Genomic DNA, 22,734 nt, shown 5'->3' on the forward strand with positions numbered 1-22,734 from the left:
TCACACATCGTAACTACATAGTGCCCCAACAAAGGTCAAAGACCCCACACATTGCAACTAAGACCTGGAGCAGCCAAATAAGTAAGTTATTTTTTAAAAAGAAGAGCACTGAGGTTTCTTTAGGTCATACATTGGTTATAACTAGTGAGAGATACATACATTTAGCAATTATTTTTGCCAAACTCTAGTATCTCCCAGCGTCTAAAGTCAGGAACAAACAGTAAAGGAGAGAGAGAGACAGAAACAGAGAGCGAGCGTGCACACCGGACTCCTAGGCAGATGGTGGCCTCCTCTTCAAGCTTTGAGAGCAGAGAAGAAACGGCCAGAGGACCAGTGCCAGGCACTAGCTGCTGCTGCTGCTTCTGCTGCTAAGTCGCTTCAGTCGTGTCTGACTCTGCGACCCCATAGACGGCAGCCCACCAGGCTTCCCGTCCCTGGGATTCTCCAGGCAAGAACACTGGAGTGGATTGCCATCTCTTTCTCCAATGCATGAAAGTAAAAAGTGAAAGTGAAGTCACTCAGTCGTGTCCGACTCCCAGCGACCCCATGGACTGCAGCTTACCAGGCCCCTCCGTCCATGGGATGCTCCAGGCAAGAGCACTGGAGTGGGGTGCCACTGCCTTCTCCGCCAAGCACTAGGGGCCGCCATAAACTCGGGGTGCAGGGACACCACTCTGCGTGAACACTGGATGTGTCTTCCAGCTCATGTTTATCATTTTTCTGTGGTCCTGGACTTCATAACTGTGGTAAACATTATACTCAGAAGGGAAGAGGGAGGGAGGGAGAGGGAACGAGGAAGTGACGGAGGGACGTGTCAGGATGCCAAGTACGCATGTCAAGCAGCCCAAGTGTCAGAGTGAACGTGAATGACTTGTGGGGACGCCCCACGCCAGGAAAAGAGGACACAGCTGACGAGAAAGGGGAGCCGAAGAGTCGGAACAACGGAGGGCTTTTCAAACGCCGAGAACGTGGACGGACCTCTGAGTCTTTTGCCTGTCTTCCTTACTCTCTGGCCGGGAACCCAAGGAGCTAGTGCTAAGTAAGAGCATTTTGGTCGGAGAAAAAGTGTTTTGGAAAAAACCTTTGCCGGGACAGACTTTTAAAAAGTGCCAGTGCATTGCTTTGACAAAGGATCCATCCTTACACCAAGAACCTAGAGTGAACTTCAACGCACCGAGGGCTACAGCAGACGCCAGCCACAAGTGCTGGTATCAGAGGGTGGGCTGAGTGTTTCGGTGACTTGTGGGACCGAGGGCTTCTTAGACAGGGCAGCCCGTAACTACGAAGCTCCGCCCACCCCCCAAACTGGGGTGAGCACGTGTCCAGTCCCATCACTTGCAGCTTCTACTTCTCTTGCTAAGATGCTCACCTCTCAGGTGGCCACATGACCTAAGCTGGACTAACAAAAGTAAATCTTATGATTTTTGCTGAGCCTACCAGAACAGAGTTGTGATCTTTGTGCTGCAGTAGTCAAGCCAGTAAGGGGTACATCTGGAGTTGGTGGCCTCGGCTATCACATTCGAGAGCGCTTGCCTGAGAATCAACACAGGTAAAAGCCCTACGAGATCTGTGGTCGCATTTGGACACCTGGATCCAGCTGTCCCTGAAGCTGGTTTACCATTCCACAGCCAGTAGAGCTTCGTTTTTTTGTTTTGTTTTTCCACTTATGCCAGTTTTAAATTAAGTACATACTCTGTGACTTGGAGAGAATTTCAGCGACTTAGTCAGTTCCTATTTCACTTGTTAATTAATAGCAATCAACCTTCTCCTTGAGAAGTTGTCTCCAGGCTCTTCAAATATATCTAGGAGGCATTTAATACAGGATGAAGGAGAGGAAAGAAAATGAAATGCAAGAAAAAGTGAGTCATAAGGAGCTGGATAGATACAAACAGAAAAACAAAACAAACCCACCAACACTTTGCTTTCTCACTAAAAAGGAAGGAAAAAATTCACGTGGGGAAAAATACTACAGTCACTTGAGACCTTGGATAAGCATTAAAAAGCAAATAAATTATATTCTGAAACAGTAACTTACACATGCACAATCTTTGTGAACGACTAGGAAGAAAACCCACTTGAGTTCCAGGGTTTATAGTCTTGCAAACATGGGGATGACCTCCACGCCTTCCTCACATTATTATGGAAAGAATAAAAAGTTCCTTCTGGGTGACCGGAACGAAGCTTTTCATTCCTATGAAAACCTTGGGAAAAGTCCATCTGGAATCTGGTTTCAATAAAAAGTTTTCTCACAAAGCAGACAGATGACATAGCAAAGAGCTTTTACTTCCCCTGCAATAAATGCGTAAGAGTTTAAGGAAAACAAGAAGAAATCAAGTAAGACTGCAAATGGTGGCTCCCAACTATTTAGGAGAGCCGAAAATGTTGATCTCTTTAGTGCAGAAAAGACATTTTGTATTGTGTGTGTGTGTATGTGTGTGTGTCTTACTTAAGAAAGTCATTTTATCTAGACACGTGATGCAGAACTCACTTCTGGTGGCACCTTAGTGTCACTGAAAAGTACTTAGATTGTGGATCAGAGGAACCTGATTAACTCTAAAAATGAAATATGTGACCTGGATAAGTTCCTTTATATCATGTTTCCTCAATTTTCTTCAATTAAAAAAAAAATGGACAGGAAAATAATTGTCCTCTTCAAAAGGTAATTGTGAGGACTAAGCAAAATGCTTCCTACAAGGTACTTAACACAGGTGGGTACTGGATAAACATTAGTTGTTTTGTGACATTTATATGTTATTAATCTAATGACCATGTCATTTCCTAAATAGAAGCCTAAGGAAAGGAATTATTCCAATGATTTAACCTATACACTTGGGGGGTCTGGAAAGACTTTAAAAGAGTAACGATATGGGCTTCCCTGGTGGCTCAATGGTGAAGAATCCGCCTACCAGTGGAGGAGACATGGGTTCGGTCCCCGATTCAGGAAGATCCCACATGCTGAGCGGCAACGAAGCCCGCCTGTCACAACTACTGAGCCTGTGCTCTGGAGCCCGGGAGCCACGGCCACTGAAGCCTGAGCGCCCTCCAGCCCAGGCTCCGCAACAAGAGGAGCCGCGGCACTGGGGGCCCACACACCCCAGCTGGACGGCAGCCCCGTGGGCGGCAGCCAGGGAAAAGCCTGAGCAGCAGTGAAGACCCCGCACAGCCCAAACCAATAAATGCACTTTAAAGGGCAATGATACGAATTCACTGATCTTCAGAAATCTGAGAACCTGGGCTGTGGAAGGTTCAAGGATGCTTTTTCCAAGCACCAAGTATTCTTAGTCAAGACAAGCTGCTTCGTCAGCAATCTGTTACCTATTTAACACACACACGTACAAGCTCATATGGCACTATTCAGAATCTCTGAGTAAGGGCTACCTTTTATTTGCCTTTTTCGTGAGCCAAGGCTACAATCTTCACTTGATACAGCTGTAAACACAATAGCTGATATTCACTGAATGCTTCCTGCATGTCAGGCGGTAAAGGAAATGCTGAATGTGACAAGAAATGTTTTGTTTCTGTATTACAGCAATCCATGCCAGGTACCACGGTCCCTCCCATTTTACAGGCGTAGAAACTGCAGCTCTGAGAATAAAGTCACTTTTTAAAAAACGTTTGGCTGCACCAGGTCTTGGTTGGAGCGTGTGGGTCTGGTTCCCCGAGCAGGGGTTGAACCCAGGGCCCTGCGTTGGGAGCCCGAGTTATTTGCCACTGGGCCACCAGGGCAGTCCCTAGAATTCTTTTCTCTTAAGAACTCAATATCCAAACATTTCTAGGGCTGAAGGTTAAAGAGGGAACTAGAAACTGTCGTCATAATTTTATTCATGAACGAAGCGTCCACTTACAACTCCCCACTCCTACACGGTCATATGCGTCACTACGGTGACCAGTCAGGACAAAAGCTAAGAGGAAATACAACGCACACGAATCGCAAAGGGAAATTGCAAATGATGGTGGAGTTCACAGAGCCGTGTAAAGATCACACACATGGTTATTGTTGGATGAGGACCCGAGGGAGTTGGAATAGCTCACCAAAGGAGAAGGAAAAGTAGATGATGGCACACTAAGTCTTCAAAGGCGAACTCTAGTCGAATATCAAAGGATTACCACGGACCCTGGGGCAGACGGATGAAGACCTCAGTTTTGCAAAAATGACCCCTCTGCGGTCAGGCTGCGGGAGTCAAATGACACTTCAAACAACCGAGGCTTTATGTGTTGTATAAATGCGTTTGTTGTTTTAAAGATCTTGAAATAAGGATTCACGGGTCAGCTGCTTGTGGCTTGAAGGAAGATGTTAGATTTGAAACCTTCACCGAATGATCAGATTTCATGCTTTCCATCTCCATATTAACAGGGCAGGATGTCCTCTCCAAGAGTGCAGCAAAAGTAAAAGAAAGGGATAGGTTTGGGGGGCAGGAGGGAAGAACTCTGAACTCTCAGCTGAATACGATGTGTCTGAACATTTGGTGACAAAAATGCTGGGTTCAGCGTTACGTGGGCAAAAGCTGACTTACCCCACACTCTCTCTCGAAAGCATCCTCTGAAGCCAGCCATCTCTGTTAGTCGCTGTAGGGGCCAGACTGCACCAGCGACTCTCAGAATTTTCCCTCCCCTCTATTCTTTTGTTTATTTTTGGCTGTTGGGTCTCCATTGCCGTGTGGGCTTTTCTGCAGTTGTGCTGAGCGGGGGCGACTCCCTACTTGCAGCACCCGAGCTTCTCTCATTGCGGAGCCTGCGCTCCAGAGCAATTGCGGGGCACGGGCTTAGTCGTCCCGAGGCATGTGGGATATTCCTGGATCGCAGATCAAACCCGTGTCTCCTGCACTGGCAGGCGGATTCTTCACCACTGTCCCACCAGGGGAGCCTCCCTCCCGCCTTTGCATGCATCTCCTGTCAGTCATACGCTTATAAAAGTCTGGAACATGCAAAGATTACCTATTGCAGAACCAGTCTTTGCTCCAACATGAGCAGATACTGTCACTCAAAGACAGATGTTTCATTGTCTCTCAATTTACTAGTAGCACGCGCGTAACACGTCTTACCTCCCGTATGGTCAGCCTCCCAGTGCTTCCCTTTCCCCGCCGCTGTCCCTCACCTTCACCGCAGTAGAACGAGTCTTTCAGCCTGGTGTACCTTATCAGACGTCGTTCATGCTCAGACAAATATATACAAGCATCCCAGATACAAGTTCTAGGAGGCTGTATTTGTCCTTGTTGGTTTTTACAAAAATAGACTGATATTAGATATCATTTTTAATTGCTTTTATGTATCATTGTTATGGATTGAATGTTTGTGTCCCCCACAGTTCATATGCTGAAATCCTAACTTCCACTGTGATGGTATTAGGAGGTGGAGCTTTTGGGAGGGGATTAGGTTTCAAATCCTGAAAGATGATGCTGTGAAAGTGCTGCACTCAATATGCCAGCAAAGTTGGAAAACTCAGCAGTGGCCACAGGACTGGAAAAGGTCAGTTTTCATTCCAATCCCAAAGAAAGGCAATGCCAAAGAATGCTCAAACTACCACACAATTGCACTCATCTCACATGCTAGTAAAGTAAGGCTCAAAATTCTCCAAGCCAGACTTCAGCAATACGTGAACCGTGAACTTCCAGATGTTCAAGCTGGTTTTAGTAAAAGGCAGAGGAACCAGAGATCAAATTGCCAACATCCGCTGAATCATGGAAACAGCAAGAGAGTTCCAGAAAAGCATCTATTTCTGCTTTATTGACTATGCCAAAGCCTTTGACTGTGTGGATCACAATAAACTGTGGACAATTCTGAAAGAGATGGGAATACCAGACCACCTGACCTGCCTCTTGAGAAATCTGTATGCAGGTCAGGAAGCAACAGTTAGAACTGGACATGGAACAACAGACTGGTTCCAAATAGGAAAAGGAGTACGTCAAGGCTGTATATTGTCACCCTGCTTATTTAACTTATATGTAGAGTACATCATGAGAAATGCTGGGCTGGAAGAACCACAAGCTGGAATCAAGACTGCCGGGAGAAATATCAATAACCTCAGATATGCAGATGACACCACCGTTATGGCAGAAAGTGAAGAGGAACTAAAAAGCCTCTTGATGAAAGTGAAAGTGGAGAGTGAAAAAGTTGGCTTAAAGCTCAACATTCAGAAAACTAAGATCATGGCATCTGGTCCCATCACTTCATGGGAAATAGATGGGGAAACAGTGGAAGCAGTGTCAGACTTTATTTTTTGGGGCTCCAAAATCACTGCAGATAGTGACTGCAGCCATGAAATTAAAAGACACTTACTCGTTGGAAGGAAAGTTATGACCAACCTAGATAACATATTCAAAAGCAGAGACATTACTTTGCCAACAAAGGTCTGTCTACTCAAGGCTATGGTTTTTCCTGTGGTCATGTATGGATGTGAGAATTGGACTGTGAAGAAGGCTGAGCGCTGAAGAATTGATGCTTTTAAACTGTGGTGTTGGAGAAGACTCTTGAGAGTCCCTTGGACTGCAAAGATATCCAACCAGTCCATTCTGAAGGACATCAGCCCTGGGATTTCTTTGGAAGGAATGATGCTAAAGCTAAAACTCCAGTACTTTGGCCACCTCATGCGAAGAGTTGACTCATTGGAAAAGACTCTGATGCTGGGAGGGATTGTGGGCAGGAGGAGAAGGGGACAACAGAGGATGAGATGGCTGGATGGCATCACTGACTCGATGGACATGAGTCTGAGTAAACTCTGGGAGTTGGTGATGGACAGGGAGGCCTGGCGTGCTGTGATTCATGGCATTGCAAAGAGTCGGACATGACTGAGTGACTGAACTGAACTGAACTAGGTTATGAGGATGGAGCCCTCATCAATAGGATTAGTGTCCTTATAAAGGAGGTCCCGCCTCCACCATGTGAGGATACAGTGAAGAGATGACTGACTGTGAACCAGGACCTGGTCCCTCCCCAGGCAAGGAGTCCACTGGCACCTTGAGCTTGGACTTCTCAGCCTCTAGAATCATGAGAAATAAACGGGTATTGTTTAAGCCTCCAGGTCTCTGGTATTTTTGTTCAGTTCAGTTCAGTTCAGTCACTCAGTCATGTCCAACTCTTTGTGACCCCATGAATCACAGCACGCCAGGCCTCCCTGTCCATCACCAACTCCCGGAGTTCACTCAGACTCACGTCCATCGAGTCAGTGATGCCATCCAGCCATCTCATCCTCTGTTGTCCCCTTCTCCTCCTGCCCACAATCCCTCCCAGCATCAGAGTCTTTTCCAATGAGTCAACTCTTCGCATGAGGTGGCCAAAGTACTGGAGTGTCAGCTTTAGCATCATTCCTTCTAAAGAAATCCCAGGGATGATCTCCGTCAGAATGGACTGGTTGGATAGCTGCCCAAATGGACTGAGATAACCTCAGTTCTCCCCTTCCTCAATCAATACATCCCGAATCTATCTTATCTTTTAAAAATAGCTGTAAAACATTCCTTAATATGAATATACCAAAAGAGATTTATGTCACTGGCTGATCAATGAACATTATGATAGTTTCCAAATAATTTTTTTTCCACGTTCATTACAAACAGTGCTGGGGAAAACTTCTATGATCGAAGGTCCTAAGCTAGTGCTTTATTTCTATAGAATAGAGTTACAGATGTAGAATCGCTGCACCCAAATTAATGTGCATTTAATTTTTAAAAATAGACACTGCCAGATTAATTCCCGAAAAGAGGCTCCAGAGATTCACATTTCCGACAGCAATATGGTAAGTGTCTCTCACCCCCAAGGGTGGCAGGGAAGATACGTAGCAGGAACGCGGATCACGCACACAGTATTAAACACCTTTAAATGCGAAAAGAAAGAGACTTACCAGCGAAAATCACACAGCGTTCCCTTGATGCTCTCAGCTGTCAGGACAGGAAGGCTAAACTCTGGAGATGGCAGGTGGGAGCAGGTTGAATTCAGCCCACGCTGAACACTGCTGAACAGCGGCAAGTACTCGTGTGGACACTGAGAACAGCCAGCCAGAAAGCAATAGGAGACAAGGGGCTCAGAGGAAAAGGGCGGGGAAAAGAGCCAGGTCGGGAAGACGCTACAGGGGCTTCTCCGGTGGCCCAGCGGTAAAGAATCCACCTTGCAATGCAGAGGCCATGGGTTCGATCCCTGGTTGGGGAGCTAAGATCCCACACACGTGGAGCCACTGAGCCCACGTGCCACAACCACTGAGCCCATCTGCTGCAACCACTGAGCCCGAGCGCCCCAACTAGAGGGTCCGGAGGCTGCACGGAAGGATCCCACATGATGCAACCCAGATCCCTCGTGGCACAGGTAAGATCCAGCACAGCCAAGTACATGAATAAATTCTTTAAAAAAGACGACGTATTCTCCAGAGTGGGAGATGCAAATGATCAATGAGCATGATAGAAGATGTTCATTATGCTCAGTCATCAGGGAAAGGCAATCAAAACCACACCGTGTGACCACCTCACACCCACCAAGATAACCATAATCAAAGACACTCCAACCCAGGTGAACCTTGAAAACGGTACGCTCGGTGAAAGGATCCAAATACAAAATGCCACCTATGGTATGACTCTCTGTGTATAAACTGTCCAGGGCAGGCGAATCCAAAGGCAGGGAGCACGTTCACGGTGGCCTGGGTGGGGGAGGGGAGTAGAGATTAACTGCTCAAGGGATTTGTTTGATGAGATTTCTTTGATGAAATGTGGAATCAGACAGAGGAGACGGCTGTAGTACCTTGTGAATATAGTAAAGAGGACTACATCGCATAATACACTTGAAAAGGGCGAATTATACGGTATGTGAGTTATAGCTCAGTTTTCAAAATGAAGACCCTGTGCTAACAAACCAGCGCAGCTCTGGGGCGGCGCGTGAACGCTGAGGATGAACAGAGGATTCACAGTCAAGGCAGGTGACTTTCAAGCCAACGAGAAGAAATGGATGGGCTACGTCTATCAAACGGAAATTCTCCAGGAGAATTTCTAACGAGAAAAAGCGCTAAGAGGTGGAGAAGTATGAGATTTCACAGAGGACGTGCCTGCCGCAAGGAGGGGCACGGAGCTGGGCCCCCTGGCGGCCCGTTTTCAGAACCGTCTGTAACAGCTTGAAGCAGCGGGCTGGAGCCGCAGGGTCTGTGTGGGTGGCGTGTCCAGCGGGGCCGCGGGCGCAGAGCTGAGGGTCCGGAGACTGTCTACTGAGGGAGGTGTATCCAGGGAGCGCGGAAGGGCAGAGAGGGCGGCGCCCAGGAGAGGCGCCAGCGCCCGGGGAAACGCGCGCTGCTCTCTGCGGTCCAGCTGCGTCCTTGGGAGCCCGCGCTGGCGGACACCAGGCCAGTCCAGGGCCCGGCCCGCGCCTCCTCTTCGCCCAGAGCGGCCCCCGACCTCCCAGAAGCCCCGCAACTAGCGTGGGCTCGTGCCCTCCTGCTGGCCCGTGAGGTTTAAGCGGACGCCTGCTTGGGGCATGGGCTTCCGGCGAGGACCCTCCTTTCGTTCCCAATAAAGGGAGAAAAAACAGCGGCGCACGGTGGCCTTTCCTGCTCTTGGGTCCCATCGCCCGAGGACGGGACGCGTGGGTAGGGCCAGCTTGGAGCCGCGGTGCGTATTTACAACACGCACCTGGTATCTGACAATGCTGGCGAGCCGCCGCACCGCACTTGGAAGGGCTGACCCCCACACTCCTTTTCATAACTAAAAGTGCCTTCACTTAGGGCTGCATTACTTGCAGAGGATCCATCAGGATCTAGGACTTGCTCTTCAGCTGCTTCTCTTGCCCCTCTACTGCCGCTGGTCTGATGTGTCCCGGCTCATTAATCTATCCGTCCTCAGCAAGCTTTCTGTGCATCTCGGAGCCTGTGCTAAACTCTGGGGTTACTGCAACAACAAACGAAATGTTTTGTTCTCAGGAACTTTTATCCAAGTAGGGGAAACATTTTAAAAGCCAGCCAACTGGGGGAAGACCGTGAGTGCCAAGCGCACAGACCTATTTGCCCCTTCCCAGCCAGCGATGCTGGTCCCAGGTTGTCCCTCTATCAGGCGGCTGAGTTTCGGGTTGGGTCTCCCAGCACACTTTGCCCAGGCATCCTGACTGGCTTCTCTTCTCACTCGTTATGGCACAGCACTGGCAGGCGGATCGTTTATGCAAGTCAGGATTTTCAGTCCAAAAATTATTCCACTTACTTCTTTTAAAAAAAAATTAAAATTAGGCAGTTTTTCTTTTTAGGAAAAAATTGACTACAAACAAAAATGAAAGACAAATTTTTTTAGAAACTTCTTATCCAGGTGAAACAGAAACAGGTCTTCTGTTTCTGAAAAATGATGTTTTCTGACAGATAAATCATGCTTTAGTCTCTGCCATTCATTAGCAGTGAGAACAGCTTTCTTAAAAGGGTGAACAATTGTGATAAATTTGATAGAAATCAAAGGAGGAAAACGAGGTACTTACATTTCCCTAAAAACTGGTGAGGTTTTAGGTGTATACACAGGTGGAAAGCTTGGTCAGGCCATGCAGCAGGGGAGAGGCCATTGGTAAAGGACACTCCTGACTGTAGACCCTGGTGTGGTTTTCCCCTGTCGTGTTTATTTCTTCACTTATCCTGTGCCAGTCGCTCTATACAGCTCGTGTTATTATTATTTCCACTTTCCAGGAGAGTCTCTGAGAGGACACATTTCTTGCCAAGGTTACATAGCTACTGAGTGACAGAGCCGGGATTCCCAGGAGGCACAAGCGATAAAGGATGTGCCTGTAAATGCAGGGGACGTAAGAGACGTAGGTTCGATCCCTGGGTTGGGAAGATCCCTCGGAGGAGGGCACAGCAACCCACTCCAGTATCCTTGCCTGGAGAGTCCCATGCACAGAGGAGCCTGGCAGGCTACGGTCCACGGGGTCACACAGAGTCAGACAGGACGGAAGCGGCTTAGCGCGCACGCGTGACAGAGCCAGCACGCGGTCTGCGAGCCTCCAGGTCTTCAGGGCACTTGTATTAGTTTCTTGTTGCCATTCTAACAAACTACCCCCACTTCTGTGCCTTAAAACAACACAAGTATCATATCACAACCACCAGCACCATGACCGTTGACAACTGCCATGGCAACAGCTGAAAGACTGTCTACAAGGACTGAAAAGGGGTGCTCGCCCAGCCCCGGGCGTAGCATACCCCTGTGCGCAGGTGAGTCATGAATACCCCTCCCTCTCTTCACTCAGCCCCCGCCCTTTTGCCTTGACCTTCCGTATATACATTGTGTCCCAGGCCAAGTCAGGGTGAGAAGTTGATTTTCGAACTAAGTCCCCGTTTTTCCATTCTCTGGCCGTTGAGTAAAGCTTGTGCTGTTTCAGGCTCAGCATCAGTTTCTTTTCTGATTGTGTGACTCTGAATGAAAAAAGAACCTTCCCCACCGAGGAAGAGGGCTTCAGTCTGGCTAGGACCTAAGTGGAGATGCTGCTGCTCAGTTGCTAAGTCGTGTCTGACTTTTTGTAACCCCAAGAACCGCAGGCTCCTCTGTCCTTCACTGTCTTCCAGAGTTTGCTCTAATTCATGTCCATTGAGTCGGTGATGACATCCAACCATTTCATCCTCTGTCGTCCCCTTCTCCTCCCGCCTTCAATCTTTCCCAGCATCGGGGTCTTTTCTTTGCATCAGGTGGCCAAACTATTGGAGTTTCAGCTTCAGCATCAGTCCTTCCAATGAATATTCAGGACTGATTTCCTTTAGGATGGACGGGTTGGATCTCCTTGCTGTCCAAGGGACTCTCAAGAGTCTTCTCCAACACCACAGTTCAAAAGCAGCAATTTTTCAGCACTCAGCCTTCTTTATGGTTCAACTCTCACATCCATATGTGACTACTGGAAAAACCATAGCCTTGACTAGATGGACCTTTGTCCACAAAATGATGACTATACATCTCTTTGCCTACAACCAATTTGGTAATACCCCTCTTAAAAGGACCCTATGGTCCTTTTATTGGGTCTACCTGAATAATCCAGGCTCAGCTCCCCACCTCAAGATCCTTAATTTAATCCCATCACAAAACCTGCTTTTGACATGTGAAGTGACATTCCCAGGCCCTGGAGATTCGGACGTGGACATCTGGCCTCCTGTTCTGGCATGATAGTTTTGTAGTTGGGGGTGGTTCATTCCTATCTCTGCACAGGGGTATAGCATCGTGTGAATCTGCTCTAACTGATGCAGCCACCCTCCTGATGGACATGTAGCTCTTTGGGAAGTACTTCCCCAGCTACTCTGGAATTCAAATCAACATGTATTGGAAAAAGAAAGGGAAGAACTGAAGAAACGAATTTAAACAACCACCTTTTGACAGAGCAAACACATTAGCCTCTGACCCAAAGGTGCAAGAAACGGGGTTGTGCACAGCAGTAAGTCACACTGCCCGTGGCGTTGGCACCATTACCAGCTTCCCTGAAACAAGACTTTCAAACGGCATCTGAAATTGGAAACTGAAGCTAGAAATATAATATGGAAATAAACATCAGACATTTTGATTTTCTGAGATATTGTTTTTGAAGATGAAGTATAATGCTAAGCTTTGGCGAGAAAGCCCTCATCTACATGAGTTGTACTACTAGATGTTGGTTTGATATCAAGATCCCTGGTCTCTTACCCTCACCAAGAAAAAATACTATGAAAGATAAATTTATTTCTACAAGGAAATAGAATGTAATTTCATGGATCGATTGTAAAGAAGGGTTGTGCCTGATTGATCTCTCCCACAGTGTGTCCGGAAGACAAAAAATAAAACACTGAAAAAGTATAAGGGATGCAGGGGGGAAAAACTTTCAAGGTTATATTTTAAATTTGCAAGAGCTATCTAGATGAGCTAATCAGTTAACTTCATACCCGAATGATGGCCTTTATTAACATTAAATCCAAAACAGAAAAATAAACTTTCCTCACATGTTGACCACATGTTAGATACTCTTCCAAGTACTGCAGGTGTATCAACTCACTTAAGCTTCCCAACAATCTTCAAAGCTTTGTCCTACTGTTACTACGATTCCCATTTTACAGATGTGAGACCAGAGAGGCTCAGCAACTGGCCTAAGGTCACACAGCAAAGCCACGACGTGAGTTTAGGACCCTGCTCCCTAGGCTGTGTGCTCAGGCGCTGCTTCTCAGTAGGTCTTCATGGGAGATGTTCCCGCCTGGCAGTGAACGTCTTCAATAGTAGAAAAAAGGAAAGGAAAAGTACAGATAAAAAGAAGGAAAACAGTCACCCAAGGGCCCATATATCTATTTTTCTAGTCACTTTTCTCTGTTTTTGTTCAGTCACTCAGTCATGCCCAGCTCTTTGTGACCCTGTGGACTGTAGCCCACCAGGCTCTCTGTCCACGGGATTTTTCAGGGAAGAGCACTGGGCGGGATGCCATGCCCTCCTCCAGGGGATCTTCCCGACCCAGGGATCGAAGCTGTGTCTCTTGCATTGGCAAGCGGATTCTTTACCACTGAGCCAGCAGGGAAGCCTGACTTTCTCTCTGTGCATACACACACGCATACACCAAATGAACCAAACATGCACCAAAAGACATGGCCAAAGAATTCTGTCCAAAGGATTAAAAAAAAAAATCACCCAGGATCCCACTTGTGTAGCCCTCTAAAAACTGTACTGAAAGTGATAAATAACCTGGAGAAAACAGCTCAAGGATGATAAGCTGCTTTCCCCATTCAAAGGGATCATTAGTCCAAAGAGAGTTGCAGAGGGCACAGTGTCAGTGGACGCAGGCGGAGGTTTTGGCCTCAGAGGATTAACTTAAACTTGCTACAGATCCTTCAGCGGTGCTGACGCAAGGCTGCGTCGCACATAAGCTGGTACAACCAAGCACGGGTCACTCAAACGAGATTTTTTTTCCCCTCGGTATGTAGGTACCCACAGCAACAAACTGTCCCAGATTGTCACCCTGTATTTCGTTACCTGTTTTCCTCTTTACAGGAAGACCTGCCAATTACATATATACACACACACATTCCATGTAATATATACACACATTACGTATGTATATACTATATATATAATTGCTGGGAGCAGAGAGGAAAGTACGGAAAGGGGGAGAAACAAGGAGAGGGAGAAGACGAGGGGCCGTCTCGATTTCCACCGTTCTGCTCCCATGTTCTGCTTCCGACGCTCTCCTCACCCTGTGCCCCGTATTAAAAATAGGGGCATAACCTCAGCAACAACAGTGATGGAAAGACGACAAAGAACCACTTCTGAAGGACACATTAGGTTGTCAGGGCCTCTAGATCAGTCGAGAATGTCGACAGTTTGCAAATGATAAAAACGACACGAGCTCCTGTCCAAGTGGGTGCGTCTCAGCCGCCAGCTTTACGCCGCTCTCACCAAAGCTGCTGCCGCCAATTCAGTCCATTCCACGCACATCAGAGCAGAAATCTGACTCACAGGTTGAAAGGCAGGAAGAGACTTGCGACTTTAATCTCATCCTGTGGTTGCCAATCCTGCCTGTGCCTCTGAACCCTCTAGAAAACGTTCAGCAGTTCAGACCCCCAGGGCTCAACTGGAGGGTATTCTGGAAAGATGGGACCTGGGCATCTACGCTTTTAATAAGCAACCAAGGTAAGATCCTGGGACATCATATAATAAGAAATATATGCTTGGTCTTCATCCCTGTTCCTGGCACAGAGCTCCTAAAACTTACCTTTAAGAGTCAAGAAGATGACCTTTGTTATTGATAACAAGCCAGCCCCTTTTAACCACATTTGAGTTTATGTTAATGAGGTGATTTTGGAAAAGCCCCTCTAAGGATGGGGTTCCCGGTTGCCAGAGAAACAAGACATGTGATCAGAGGGCTAGGATTTCAGCTTCACCACCCCGGCCAATCTTCCAGGAGGGGAGAGCAGCTGAAAATTGAGGTCTACCATCAATAGCCAGCGATCTAATCAATCATGCCTACGTAGTGAAACCTTTACAAACGTCTGTGAAGACAGGGTTCAGATTGCTTCTGGGTTGATAAGCACGTGGAGGTTCTGGACGGGTGGCTTGTCCAGAGAAAGCATGGACGCTCCCCACCCCAGGGTCCCTCCCATCACCTCTCCCATCACCTCCTCCATCGGCCGTCATCGCCGAGTTGTATCTGCTTAGAATGAACTGGTGACCTGCTAAGGGGCTTCCCTGGTACCTGAGCATAAAGAATCTGCCTGCCAATGCAGAAGACATGGGTGCAATCCCTGGGTCAGGAAGATCCCCTGGAGAAGAGACTGGCAACCCAGTCCAGTATTTTTGCCTGGGAAATGCCATGGACAGAGGAGCCTGGGGGCTACAGTCCAGGGGGTCGCAGAAGGATTGGACATGACTGAGTGACTGAACAGCAACTATCTAGCAAGCATACAGCTCTCCTATGCTCTGTGAGCTGTTCTGGCAAATGACTGAACCTGAGGGGGAAGTCGTGGGAACCTCTGCTCTGTAGCCGAGCAGGAGAGAAGTTGTGGGTAAGCCGGGGACTCCCCACTTGCCACTGGCAACTTTAGTGGGAGGTAGTCTTATGATACCGAGCCCATAAGCAGTGCGAGCCGATGCTAACTCTTGGTAAACGGTGTCAGAACTGAACTGAACTGTGGGACACCCAGCTGGTGTCACAGATCCCCTTGGTATGGAAAACCCACATAACTGCTGTCAGATGTGCTGTGAGCAGCAGAGCGTAGACGGGGGAAACAGAGAGCAGCGTCTTCTCTTACACTGGGAAATTCTAGAGCTTCTGGACCAGTGCTGTGATTCATCTCCTCACTGTGCAGGGAAGGGCACTGAAGCCCAGAAACTCTCGTGCAAGTGACAGGGACCGTAACCATCATACAGTCACACAGCCAACACGCACAGGGCACTTACTACGTGCCCTGAAACGTGTGCTTTTATTACATCTGATACTTATGCTTAGGTACTGTTATTATCCCACTTCATTGACAAGGAGGCTGAGGTTCAGAGAGGTTAAGTAACTGGCTCAAGGTCACACAGCTGGCAGGTGGCAAAACCAGCAGTCTGATTCCAGAGTTCTTACCCTCAACCACTGGGACACCCTGCTCTCATATGATTTACTGATAATTTTCACATAGTAGAACTCAGTCAATTTTGATGCTTGGAATTTATAGCCTTGCTGTTGTTTAGGTGCTAAGTTGTGTCCAAGTCTTTGTGACCCTATGGACTGTAGCCTACCAGCCTCCTGTCTATAGAATTTCCCAGGCAAGAATATTGGAGTGGATTGCCATTTCCTTCTCCAGGGATCTTCCTGACCCAGGGATCAAACCTGCATCTCCTGCCTCTCCTGCATTGGCAGATTCTTTACCACTGAGTCACCAGGGAAGCCCTTATAGCCTTATGCTGCTGCTGCTGCTAAGTCACTTCAGTCGTGTCCGACTCTGTGTGACCCCATAGACGGCAGCCCACCAGGCTCCCCCGTTATAGCCTTATACTCCAGAATAAAATCAAATAGATAAGCACATTGTCCAGTTTCAACACCGCCCTCCGCTGTCTTCTGTATTTCACTTGTCTGTTTGGAATTCCTAAGTGCTGGGTAATAAGTAAGACGCTTGATCTCCTCGAGTTCTCTCATCAATTCTACGAGATAGGTATCATTATCCCCACTTTACAGATGAGAAAACTGAGGCTTAGAAAGCCACGTGGCTCACTCCAGGTCCCACAGCCAGTAAGTTCCAGGGCAGGGGTTTTAACTTTGGTCTGTTGGACTCCAAAGAACCCAACCTCCCAGTGTTTCTATTCTGTTGGTTTTCACTTATTGCTGTAAATCCTCAGACTCTTGCAGACATCATACACACCCCAGAGACTGCTGTTAAGAGTTGAATTGCTGAGATGACGGAGTCCTAACCCCAGTTCCTACGGCCCCATTTGGAAGTAGGGTCTCTGCTGAGGATCAAGTCAAGAAGAGGCCGGGGCTGTGCACAGCCCCAAGTGCCTGTGTCTGTACAGAAGAGAGAGGCTTGGACCCAGAGACAGATGCTCATAGAAGGAAGATGCTGGGAAAACCAAAGAGGGGGACTGTGTCGAAGCCAAAGAGTCTGAGGCCCCTGGGAGTCAAAGCAGAGGCAGGGGACAGTCCTTTTTTTCAAGACTATTTCTTGTTTGTTTGATGTGGACCAATTTTTTAAGTCTTTATTGAATTTGTTACAGTATTGCTTCTGTTTTTTGTTTTGGTTTTTTGGTCATGAGGCATGGGGGAGTCTTAGCTCCCTGACCAGGGATTGAACCTGCCACGCCTGCGTTGGAAGGCGAAGTCTTAACTGCTGGACCACCAGGGAAGTCCCCAGGGAACAGATTTTTTCACACACAGGTCTCTCAGAAGATCCTGACCTTGCCCACGCCCTGAATTCCCTTCCAGCCCCAGCAGAGACAATACACTGCTGTTGCTTGAGCCGTCCACTGTGTGGCGCTGTGTTTGCAGCCCCAGGAGCGACACGCGTGCCTTCCGCGCGGCTTCAGCCCCGGCATCTGCCTCACCGTGAGCAGGGCCAGCAGCCCTTCCCCATCCTCATCCCCACCCTCAGGACGAGCAGCCCGCCGGGACACTCACCTTCATCGTAGAGTTGAACAGTGCGGGCGGACGTGATGACCGGCAGGCCGTTTTGACCACACGCGTCCCCAGACGTGACCTGGAACAGAATGTGTGGCAGTATTAGCCAAGTCTTGGATGAGAAAAATCAGAAAAACTCAGGAAAGAAACTCAAGGCTACAAGGGCGCCTCACAAATTAAAGTCTCCACTTCTAGAAACCACCCTGATTTCTGTGACGCCTCAGAGAAACCAATACCCCGATCTAAAGGACAGGATGCCCGGGTTGACAAGAGCTTTGCACAGTCTATGCCTGTTCTCAGCAAGCCCCGTGAGCCCAGGCAGGACAGACCCCTCCGTACAGATGGGACTCCCGGGCAAAGGGGGGCGCTGGTGCGCCTGGTGAGGGGACAAGAGCAGGACGGGCCGGGAGGTTAACCACACCCCAGGGTCCCGCACACAAGCACAGCCTCCAGGCCACACTCTCCTCAGATTCAGGAAGTCGCCCGTTGCTACTTTTCTGCTCCATGCCCACTCCCTTCATCGAGCTGTTGCAACCCCTTTCCAATTTTAGGTCACTGCTGAATTATTTTTTTCTCTTCTGTTATTTATTGCTGACATTTAAAAAGGTTACACATATATACACATATATACTCACATGGAAAGAAAAAAAGATTGCAAAAAAAATATTTGTTACCCGATGTCATTTTCGTAATAAATGATCTCACTCATAGTTGGCATTAACTGAATATTGATTATATGCTAAGTACTTTGCATATATTGTCTTATTTTGCTAACACTATTAATAGTGTAATATATGTTAATAAGTGTAGAGAGGGAAAAAAAGCTAAAAGACGAAATATGCATCTTTTGGAAGACTTTATATTTTTGTAGCAGTTTTGTTTAAAAGAAGCTTGTGTTTGGAAGTTTCCTGGATACTAGAGTTGTGACAACCAAGAAACGTCTCCAGACACTGCCAGTGGCGAGGCAGAACCACCCACAGTTGAGAACCACTGGTCCAGACCCACTTGCACCTGTGCACCGATGGATGGGAATCAGTCACCACGGAGACTCAGGTTCCATGGGCCCCTTCCCTGCGATTTCTGGATCCCTGGGCCTTGAGTGGGGCCCTAAGAGCCTGCACTTTTAACAGCTCCTCGATGGGTTCTCGAGGTTTGCGTCCCACTGAGCAACCCCCGAGAGCAGCAACCGCCGCACCGCTCGCCCCGAGAGCCTTGGGCAGGCTCCTCCTTCTGCCGTCACCCCGACCCTCCCGACCAATAGCTAACGATGCAGAGAGCGTAACAACACCACCTTGTGAGTGTCTGCTTCCGGGTCATTCTCTTGGTCTTCCACTCTTTGGGGAACACTCATTTGGTTACCCATTGTTCCTGCAACAGAGAAAAAGAGAGACTCAGAAAATTAAAACCCAAGAGAAACGGGAGCCTCACTTCTGCATACAAAACTAAGATGCAGAGACCTGCCCAGTCACTGTGGGCGTATTATCACAAGTGCAGGGAGACCAATTGCTCATGTCTGTTTTGAGGAATGAGGGAAGATTTGGGGCTCGTGAATTCAACAGAATTAAAGTCAAATGCAGGAGCTTCACTGTTGGTGCAGCAGTTAGAACTCCACACTTGAGCTGCAGGGAGCACAGGTTCTGTCCCTGGTCGGGGAACTAAGATCCCACAAGCTGTGTGGCGTGGCTAAAAAAAAAAAAGTGTAATAAAGAGTTTGGTGGTTTAGTCGCTAAGTCGTGTCTGACTCTTGTGACCTTATGGACTGTAGCCCGCCAGGCTCCTCTGTCCATGGGATTCTCCAGGCAAGAATATTGGAGTGGGTTGCCATTTCCTTCTCCAGAATAGAGTTTGGGAACCTAATAAAGAGTGGATACATGTGTATGTATAACTGATTCACTTGGCTGTACAGCAGGAGGTAACGCAACATTGTAAACCCACTATACGCCCATAAATTTTCTCAAAATCGATTTGTTTTTGGCTGTGCTGGGTCTCTGTTGCTGCACAGGCTTTCCTCTAGTTGTGGCTTCTCCCTGCAGTGACTTCTCTGGGGCAAAGCGTGGGCTCTGGGGCATGCAGGCTTCGGCAGCTGTGGCTCATGGGCTCGGCACTTTCAGCTCCCTGTCTCTGGGGCCCGGGCTCAGTAGTTGGGGCACACGGGCTCGGCACTTTCAGCTCCCTGTCTCTGGGGCCCGGGCTCAGTAGTTGGGGCACACGGGCTCGGCACTTTCAGCTCCCTGTCTCTGGGGCCCGGGCTCAGTAGTTGGGGCACACGGGCTCGGCACTTTCAGCTCCCTGTCTCTGGGGCCCGGGCTCAGTAGTTGGGGCACACGGGCTCGGCACTTTCAGCTCCCTGTCTCTGGGGCCCGGGCTCAGTAGTTGGGGCACACGGGCTCGGCACTTTCAGCTCCCTGTCTCTGGGGCCCGGGCTCAGTAGTTGGGGCTCACGGGCTCGGCACTTTCAGCTCCCTGTCTCTGGGGCCCGGGCTCAGTAGTTGGGGCTCACGGGCTCGGCACTTTCAGCTCCCTGTCTCTGGGGCCCGGGCTCAGTAGTTGGGGCTCACGGGCTCGGCACTTTCAGCTCCCTGTCTCTGGGGCCCGGGCTCAGTAGTTGGGGCTCACGGGCTCGGCTGCTCTGGAGCGTGTGGGACCTTCCTGGACCAGGGATGGAACTTATGTTTCCTGCATTGGCAGGCGGGTTCTTTACCACTGAGCCACTAGGGAAGATCCCTAAGATTTCTTTAAAATGCAGTCCCAATTTTCAACTGTGTTTCATTTCTGGGGGATTATTATCATCATGAAAAACATATTCCACATAGGTATCATTTTCGTCCTCCTTAGCCAGTCACAGCTATTAGATCAAGGAGATTTTAGAATGCAGACAGTTAAAATGATACTTCTAATTTTTAATATTCTCTGATCCTCAAACTAAATTAAGTCCTCTGTTAAAACCTCTTGAGCACAGGCATTTTTTCATGGCACTTAGCACTACGTGTTACATATGTATCTATCATATATGATAGATATCTATATTTATATATATCTATTTGGCTATATTTTCATTCATTTACTGATTCACCAAATGTACGCTGAGCACCAGCTTTGCACCATATGCTGAAGCAGACACCAGGGTTGCAGCTGTGAATTAAACAGATGAGCCCCTTTGACTTCATGGAGTTGAAATCTGTTGGGTGGACAGTCAGTAACAGACAGTAAATCCACACATCAGGCCACATCTGATAGCTCAAGGCAGGACGTGCAGTGGTGGTGAGCACAGACCAGGAACAGGACAACCTGGGCTTGAACGCTCTCCCTGCCCCTTGCTGCTGCGTGTCCTTGGATGAGTTAATTAGCCTCTCTGTGCCTCACAGGGCTGCTACAAGTACACAATGAGTTAATGCTTGTAAGGTGGTTAGAACAATGCATGGTTCTTTGTAAGCAATATAGAAGTGTTTGCTAATCCAAACACCTATGGTTCAATGCTATGAACAAGAAGGTAATAGGTAACATATCTATTATTATATATGAACATTAACGGGGGCACAGAAGAGGGCAGGAAGCGGCAACACTGGGTAGGATGGTTCTGAATGAAGTACAACTGATCCAGACTTAACTCTGAGGGCAATACAGAACACTTGACTTCCATCCCCCGTCCCCAGTAGCTGTAAGCACCGAGAGGGCAGGGACTGTCTCTCGTTACCCACCATTATAGCTCAGCAGTGCGTCTGCACTGATCAGGTGTCAAATTATAACTTATTAGTTGAGTGGAGGGAATAATTATTAGTAACAATCTCTCACCCCGAAGCACTGAACTAGGCCCTAACCCACGTTATCCCTAAGCCCTTCAAGAGCCTCACGACAACACTAACGACGAGAGTTCACAACTGCTCACACGTCCTCAGCTCCAAGCGCTGCTTTCCCAGAGCGCATCCCGCGGCGTCTCGCGTGGCCCTGCATGCCCGCGTGAACAGGTGTCACCGTCAGGTCACTCTAGCCGAGAGGAAGCTGAGTCACGAGGAGGTGAAATCGCCTTCCAAAGATCAGCTGGTTAAAGACGGCAGAGGGAGATTCCTGCACAGGCTGCCTCTGCTCCAGCCTCTGGGATGTTCCCTGCAGAATTCCCTTCCCCTGGAAAGGAGGGCACTGAGGCTCCCGAACGCGCCCAGGACGCACATCCAGAGAAGGGCCGCGTGAGGTCTTGACCCGGAGGACGTCTCTTCCGGAGGCGGGGCTCTTCCAGTCCCTCTGCTGCCTGACTAGTGAAAGCCGCTTTTTCACGCCCACAGTGATTCCAACGTAGCCCTTCTCCAAAGACCTGGCTGCCGACTCATCAGCCTGCTGGCTTTTGGAATAACAGCCAGGGATTTTAATTCCTGGCCAAACGCAGCCAATGCATCTCCAAGGATTTCCATGGGAGGAGACTTGAGTAATCAGAAATTTGGGGAGCCATAAAAGGGCTTTCTTGGGGGAACCTGGTAGATATCAGAATCGGGATTTTATGTATTAACCACAGATCATTACAACAGGTAATAAAGCTGGACAGTGCTAAAACGTACAGGACCCCAGTTATGTTGCAATATTTTCTGTTTATAAAATCCAAGATATCCATACTCCCAATAGGCCATCGCTTCATCTATAAATGGGATACTACGAAAATAATATTGAATATTCAAGGCCAGGGTCAGCAAATGACAGCTGGGGAACAAATCCAGTTCACCGCCTGTTTTAGGCTGGCCTGTGTGCTGAGAATGGGTTTTACACTTATAAAGGGTTGGGGGAAAAAATCAGAAGAATCATAGATTGTGACACATGAGAATTATATGAAATTCAAATTGTGGTATCCATAAATAAAATTCTATTGGAAGACAGCCATGTCATTTATCTATAGTCTACCTACAGCTGCTTCATGTACTGAGGCAGAGTTGAGGCATTTCAACAGAGACCATATGGCTGCAAAGCCTAAGATATTTACTGCCTGGCCTTTTCTAGAAACTTTATAGGTTTTGCTCAACATCAGCCTCGGTAACATATACTCATTTTGCAAATAATGAGATTGAAGCAGCTGAGAGATTAAGTGTTGCCCAAATTAAGACTGACCAGGAACTGAACCCACCGTGTATAAAAATAATGACAACTCTAACAACCATAGTAATGATGAGACAGTAATAGTAGGGGCTTCTCTGGTGGCTCAGTGGTAAAGAACCCGCCTGCCGG

General features: G+C 48.1%; 1 protein-coding gene across 13 annotated transcripts in view; it reads right to left on the reverse strand.

The window, feature by feature from the left end:
• Window positions 1–22,734, reverse strand: part of BCAS1 (brain enriched myelin associated protein 1) — a 99,283-nt gene that overhangs the window by 67,742 nt on the left and 8,807 nt on the right. For 12 of the 13 annotated variants that reach the window (XM_019972599.2, XM_070801912.1, XM_070801911.1 and 9 more), the window contains exons 2-3: window positions 18,818–18,894; window positions 17,527–17,605 (exon numbers count right to left, since the gene is read on the reverse strand). In XM_019972599.2, the coding sequence (XP_019828158.2) occupies window positions 17,527–17,605; window positions 18,818–18,889 (151 nt within the window). In that variant the 5' untranslated portion in view covers window positions 18,890–18,894. Of the gene's footprint in view, window positions 1–17,526; window positions 17,606–18,817; window positions 18,895–21,412; window positions 21,428–22,734 lie in introns of those variants that run through there. The other variant, XM_070801909.1, reaches the window with a different exon arrangement.

Source organism: Bos indicus, chromosome 13 (assembly GCF_029378745.1).
Source record: "Bos indicus isolate NIAB-ARS_2022 breed Sahiwal x Tharparkar chromosome 13, NIAB-ARS_B.indTharparkar_mat_pri_1.0, whole genome shotgun sequence".
In the NCBI taxonomy this organism is placed as follows: domain Eukaryota; kingdom Metazoa; phylum Chordata; class Mammalia; order Artiodactyla; family Bovidae; genus Bos; species Bos indicus.